Source organism: Euphorbia lathyris, chromosome 1 (assembly GCF_963576675.1).
Source record: "Euphorbia lathyris chromosome 1, ddEupLath1.1, whole genome shotgun sequence".
Lineage (NCBI taxonomy): Eukaryota > Viridiplantae > Streptophyta > Magnoliopsida > Malpighiales > Euphorbiaceae > Euphorbia > Euphorbia lathyris.
Window position 1 is genome coordinate 55,348,152 of NC_088910.1, and position 7,111 is coordinate 55,355,262.

At 37.8% G+C, this 7,111-nt stretch overlaps 1 protein-coding gene across 1 annotated transcript; it reads right to left on the bottom strand.

The window, feature by feature from the left end:
- Positions 1-1,604: 1,604 nt before the first annotated feature.
- On the bottom strand, positions 1,605-3,146 carry LOC136203748 (uncharacterized). Its single transcript, XM_065995005.1, has 2 exons — positions 2,890-3,146; positions 1,605-2,702 (listed from the first exon to the last, which is right to left on the bottom strand). Exon 2 carries the CDS (start codon positions 2,672-2,674, stop codon positions 1,787-1,789), a length of 888 nt encoding a protein of 295 aa, XP_065851077.1. The 5' UTR covers positions 2,675-2,702; positions 2,890-3,146; the 3' UTR covers positions 1,605-1,786.
- Positions 3,147-7,111: the final 3,965 nt, after the last annotated feature.

Here is a 7,111-nt window from a genome sequence, read left to right on the forward strand (position 1 = left end):
TAATAGCCTTGTGATGGATTTGATTAAATGGATGGTGATGATTTGCTGAAGCCTTGATCAAGTGGAGGTGGTCCATCATAAGGAGGTGCAACCTTTCTAGAATGTGCTAACCATGGGAAATTACCATGTCGCCCATGTTATTGTTGTAAGGACCAAATTGCCCTTAAGCAATTTGGCTTTTATTCCGGAAGATAAGCTTTGGAAATCCAAAAGCTCTTAACCCTCCTGACACAAGACTCTTCAAACTCCTTTGGTAAACCAAAGGTCTTCTTCTTCTCCCCTTTACTTATGAATCCGAAAAACCTCCATTTTCTCTCCATCGTTCTTGAAGTTTTTCTTGTACTGGAACTTTTCTTGGATGAGTTTGATAAGTGGTATTCTCTATTGTTAACGCACTTTACTTTCGATGTTCTATTTGTACCTAAACACCATTTATCAAGTTTAACTCAAAGTTCATCCACAACAATTTTATAAAGCCTTGAGTTAATATTTCAGAATAATTCCAATCAATTTCAGTCACTGTTTCCAAATTTTAGAATTTAGTCAATTTTGTTTCGATGGATTTCATCCGTTTTAATTCATTTTCACACAGTTTAAAGAAAATCAATAATATATATAATGTGACTGGAAAATTGTATGAAAGCGACTGAATTAAGGGGTGCAATTCAGTTTCAAGGGAGATAGATACATTTCATAAGAAATCAAAATGGCCTAAAAGGCAGTGCTGCTGATAAGAAGGGCTCACATGTTTAGGCCCAAAAGATACTCATCATCTCCCATTTAGACACATGTCTTGTCTTTGGGCACCACATTAGAGAACCCACATCCACCGCCTCATATGATATGCTGAATTCAATCAAAGTAGAATTTTCATCTGTTGATTTTTTAACTCAATTCTTGTTTAGTTAACAATCTTGAGCAATTAGATAAATGTCTCCTCAATTGCAATTTGACTATCACTTGTTTGCACATTCAAATTGTATTCCATAAACATTACAAATTAAAACTTCCGAGTCTGACAAAGATGGTCCTAAATCCTTAGGATTAGAACTTCCATTGCCGCGCCGCCCCACCCCTTCATTGCATGGGGAAACTTAATAGGAATTCTCCATCCTTGTTGGGACGAATCCCCTACAGAGATGGGAATACTAACCCCATTTGCAACACCTAATTCTCCTCGGTGAAACTAACAATTTATTGAAGTTAGCATCCGAAGTTTTGCTAATCAGTAATCACTTCACTTGCCAGATACTGAAAGCATATATCAGGTTGCAGATATTGAACATCTAACTTGCCTCCTCACTGTATGCTTGGTCTAATTTCCATCAACTATTGATGAACTTTTTAATTCAACTTTCATCTTGTTTCAATTTTGATCACCATTACTTCTGTAATTTTAAGTTTTACATCATTTTTCTCACTTGCTCAACATGCTATGTTTCTCAAAATCTTTATGAAGATTTGTGAATATGGTTTCAATTCAGTTTAGATAACTTAACCCTTAGCTTACAAACTTTACAGTTACCAGTCAGGAAGTCACAATAACATATGGTGACATATAAAGGAGCAAAACATTGATCAATAGCATATAATCAAATGAAGAAAAAAAGTATGCAACATGTAGTTTATTTTATTCACAAAATCAGAAAGAAAAACCAAAAAACATGTTAGGAGTTCAACAAAAAAGGTCACATTACATATACATCTGTGACAATTTCCTGCAAAAAAAAAAAAAACATCTGGTTAAGACTTAAGACCCAAACAAAAAACAAAGTTACCTATATCTTCATGTACTTGTATTCTCAATACAAACATCACTTGTTCTCAGTTGTTGTATTGCATTGTAAAGCTTCCTTCGAGACCCGACAGCAAACACACCTATCTCTTTCAGATCTTCAAGAGTAAGTAACACCAAAGCTTCCTCATCTACTTCGTGCATTTCGAACATACCAGCGTATTTACCGAACCCTTTCTCCTCTAACCATCTCGAGACACTATTTACATCTGTACCTCCAGAATTCATCTCATCCCAAACATTATCAGATACAGGAGACATATTATTCCCTTCATCACAGACATCCTCATTGTTGGTAAGTTCTTCTGCGTCGAACCTGAGAGCATCTTTACTCGTAGCTGATGTTTCGTGGTCTAGTGAGTCCTTAAAGCCATTAGCAGGGACATAATCATTGAATTCATCTGAAGAAAACCTCACAAAGTCCTTCAAATTGCAGTCTTTTCTATCTTCACTACTAATTTTAGAACTCCAAACATGGCTAAAAACATCATTAGCCACATTTGTGTTGCGGCTTCGTCTCTTCATGACTCTACATTTCCTGGTTATGGTGCCGAAATTCAATTTCAGCTTGGCCATATTGATATCATCAGAGTTTAGGACTTCAAAAGCTGATTTTGAAGAGTTTGGATTATTATTCTCTCTGTTCTGCAGCATATCTGCTGAACTCTTGGGAGAAATAGTTTCCAGAGCAAACTCATATATGTGACCCTGGTTAATATCATTGGGGTTTAGCAGATGATTTTCACAAGTCTGGTGCCCTAAAATTTCCTGGTTTCTCTGAGAGAATCCACAGGCAAAAGCTGCAGGAACATCCCCTATTTCCCCTAACCTAACATTTGGGCGCCGCTGCCTTTTTGAATTCATGCTTAGAACTAACATTTTATCAAACACCTACTCAAAACAAAACCTGAAGAAAAACCCACAAACACAAAGCCAGTAAGACACAGACACAGATCAAATCACAGAATCACCCAATTAATAATAAAGCTCAAAACTTGAGCAAACATGATCAAATATGAAATCCAAAGGAAAAACAAAAAAGCACAAAATCAGTACAAGCTATAAACAGAGAAAAGCAAAGTGGGGTCATTTACCTCATAAGAGACGAACAGCTAAAAGTAAAGTTGAAATTTTTCCATGTCTTCCGGAGAGGAAAAATGATGAATTGAAACTTCTTTATTTGAAATTTTGAAAACAGTATGAGAACAAAAGAATAAAGTAGTAATAAAAGGGGAAGTTTAGATTATTATAAAGAGGCGTTGACGGTTGACACACACTCATCTATAAATAAAAAAGAAAGAGCAAGTACACGTGTAATAGATATAGATGAGATGGAGCAAAATGGGTGTGTGTGGGTGGAAAGGAAAGATGTTCTCTTTCTTTGTCTGGTGGAGACAATAGGCTCAGTTTTTAAGCAGTTCATAGGAATTTAAAAATGGATAGATAACTTAGATAGTGAAAGATTCTTAAACAAGTTGATTTTGGATAAGGTTGATTTTGATTTATTGTCAAGCTGGAATAAAGAATGACCTCCGGAACTTTAGTTAAACCATTTGCCGTCGAATGTTTAGCAATCTTACAATGAATAATCCAAATAAATTAATGGAATTTGGTTCCTCATGACATGCAAGTTGTTCTTTATATGGTCTACTACTCACTTGGGCTAATTGTAATTATTTGGCTCCTAGTTTTAGTGCATATCCAATTGTGTGGCTTCTTCAAAGCCTTTGTCTCACTCTTCTTTGCCTTCTTTTCGACACAATTAAGACACAGTGAGTTAGTCTAGAGTACTTTTCAGGTCTTTTTGAAGAGTGGTGATGCTAGAATGGGTCACATGAGGCTTTTTCATTATGGATCATGGAGAAGCTTTATGCATGCTTAAACAAGATTAGTGGCAGAAAAATCGTGAAAAATAACTGAAGTTAATAAAGGCAACAAGAATACGAATATGGTAGGAAAGGCAAAAGGGGCAAGAGTAATACTTGAAATGCACAAGTTATGACTAAATCTATAAACCTATTAATACTCAAGTTCTCCCATTGGATTCCGGAGGGTGACATTGGGCCCATACTAGTGCTCCCAAAGCTAAGAATATATTGATTGAGTCTTTTCATGAAAAGTGGAAACAAGATTCAAAGGAACATCAAAAGTATCTAACTTACTTTAGAGGTATGATACTCTTTGAAAAGAGTCTACTCCTTAGTAGTGAAACCCTGATCAACAGTAGAGTTTACAACTGCAGCTTTAGCCTTTTCCGTCTCACTAACCTTCTCATTCACCGCCTCACTGGCCTTCACCACATCCAAACCCTTGGAAGCAGCGGTGTTTGATCTAATGGCTAAAGTAGTCTTTTTTTTTTTTGCTTCGCTATCATTCAAGCACGGGCACCCATATTAGAAGTAGTTCCTTCACCCAAAAATGGAAAAGAAATGAAACTAAAAAATGGAGAAATCACCTTCAATGGTCTCTTCATGTCAGCCTTCACTATCTATATGAAAGTTCACATCTTCGTCTTATACAATGCAAAGATGACTAGTGCGAATCATCTCTATCATATCGGTGAAGATCCAAAAAAACTGGTGAAAGCTATGATTTCCCTCACATGCTTATCTTCCTCCATTAAAGCCCATGGCTCAACCAAGGTTTCTTTATTGGTAGGGTCCGAGTTCTAATTTGTTCTAAAAGGTAAGCCTTTTGAATAACGGCTGATAAGGAATTTGGGCCAAGCCTAAGCCCAACGAGCCTGCCTCACCTAGCCCAAACAACCACAGGCCCATCAGGCCTTAATGGAGCCTATATAACCCCCCAAGGTTCCCATGACATGGTAGGCAATCTCTCTCTCTCTACTCTTACATCTAGACCCTCGGTTATACCCTTTCTAACTTGATCGTCAGAGTATTCCCAGGGACCGTTCCCAACATAGGGACGTCGACCATCGCAGAGGCACCTCAGAAATACTTGATCTATTACTGTTCAGTCTGATACCTTATTAACGGCTATTAGGAGAACTCATCTTTCGTCCGAGCTGAAACCATTTGTCCTTGAAACTTTTGATATTGCCTACCTTTGTTGACAAGAAGGGAGGCCTCGAAGCCCAGAAAATTAACTCTTTAAACTCGAATAATAAAAAAATCCCATGTCTCCTCAAGAGCTTCCAGAACTAGTGAACAATTGCATTGTTTAGGATAAGGTCTAAATCAGACAAAATTTATTCAGCGCCAATAGCTCCAACCATGCATTTGGCGAAATTTGGCATAGGCACAGATGAGACTCTTCCAAAAATCTACGATGGGAGTCGAAATGGGAAACCTCATGCCATACGTCAAAAATCAGACATGAATTTTCATGAAATCTTCATCATCTTTCCAGAGTCCATTATCCATATGTTTCCCGAAGCTAGGCATATGCATTTCTAGATTATCGAGGAAAGAGAACTCGACCAACAAATCCACCAACCGAGAGGCCGTGAAGCTAGAGTCTTAATACCAAGCATTATAATTTTGTTTCTTCTCAACAGATACTTTCTTATCCTTATTGATTTCCTTTTTGGTATATTTCTGTGGAGGCATGGTCTCAATATCACTAGAGGAGGTCGGATTAAGGTTTACAAAATTTTGGGGTTTACAATAATGTTTACGCTTCAAGACTCCATACAACAAAAGAAAAGTCAATAAGAGAAAGAATACTTACAGGTTGCTAAAGAAAGATTGGAGGCGTATTGTTGAAACACCTTTCCACATGATTTTGATTTGACAAAATTGTTTAAGTATAATTAAAAACATATTCTAAACACACTAAGTTTAAATGCTTTGATTTATTCTACTAATGTGTTTGTTCAATGTTGAGTTAAATTGTTTATAAGACACAAAGATTAAAAAGGCCCAAAGCCCAATACGGAAGTCAAAGCCCAAGTCAAACAGTTTAAGGCAACTCGGCCCGCGTATGTCAAAACGCTGTCGTTATGTACAAAACGCAGCTCAGCGGAAGAAGGATCTAGAAGACCTTCGTGGAACAACTTCGGGACGAAGCTACTGAGTTGATTCGACAAAGAGTACAAGACAGCAGCTGACTAAGAACAACTTCCAGACAAAGTGTTTCCACTTTGGGTAAAGTTCAGATGACACAGAATGTTGTCTAGTTGACCTTACCATAAATGGAGAGACATTCTGCCGAGCTGACCAAAAGCTGACCGAGGACAGAAGATACTCAAATCTGATTGGCCGAGAGCTCTGAGCAAGACAGGATGACAACGACAAGAAGTCGTTTCCCTCCAACGGTTATTTCGAAATTCGAAATGACCGATGCCTCAAACGTCTCTATAAATAGAGCCCTTCAGTTGCTTCATTCAACATAGAACTTGATCAAGCCATTACGCTGACCAAATCTCTACGCAAAGTTCTGCAAGAAAAAGTAAAGCAATCTTACATTAAATTTCATATCTTTTGTGTAAAAGTCTAGAGTGATTATTCAATCATCTAAGGTGTATTAGCAATCATTGTTTAGGACAAACACTTATCATTTTTAGAGATTAGAAAGGAGAGGCTGAGTACTCGGTTATAGTACTCAGCGAGAGATTAGGATTGAGTAGAGGTATAGAGGAAGGTACTCTTGTTATACTCAGTTGCTAAGATTGTAAAAGGTTTGATGCTCTACCGTTAAAGAGCTCAGTAGAGAATTCGAAATCTCGGAACGTGTTCCGGGGACAGGACGTAGGCTTGGAGGCCGAACCTGGATAAATCTGCTGAGTAACATATTTCTAACCTTAAACTCCTTTATATATTTATTGCTTGCTTAAACAAAAACTGACCAAGTAAAGAGGTCAAGCTGAGTTGTGCGCATTGAATATCTGAGCTCAGGAATAGACTCTAAGTGCTATCTCCTGACTCAAGTGAAGAAACTGACCTAGTCACCAGTTGACTAAGCCAGTATCTTGCTATTCACTCAGCGCCGATGTTAAAACCTTTTTCTCACGAAAAAAAAGTCTGTCGTAACTTAAAATTTTTTAAATAGTTCCTAACCCCCCCTTGGAACTATACTTGTAACGTTATAAGGGACCAACAAGTGGTATCAGAGCTCTAAAAGCTCACTGCAAAAGGTTTAACCACCTTGAGTTGATCCCCACTATGGGCGAAAACAGCACTCGGTTTCTCCCAGGAAACCAAACAACTCAGATCTTACCTGAGGGGCTGTCCATTACTCGGCATCCCCTATTCTTCGGGTCTAACTATACCTTCTGGAAGAATAGGATGAAAAATTTCATTCAGGCTACAAATATGAGTGCCTGGCTATCCATAGTCCAAGGTCCATTTGTACCTG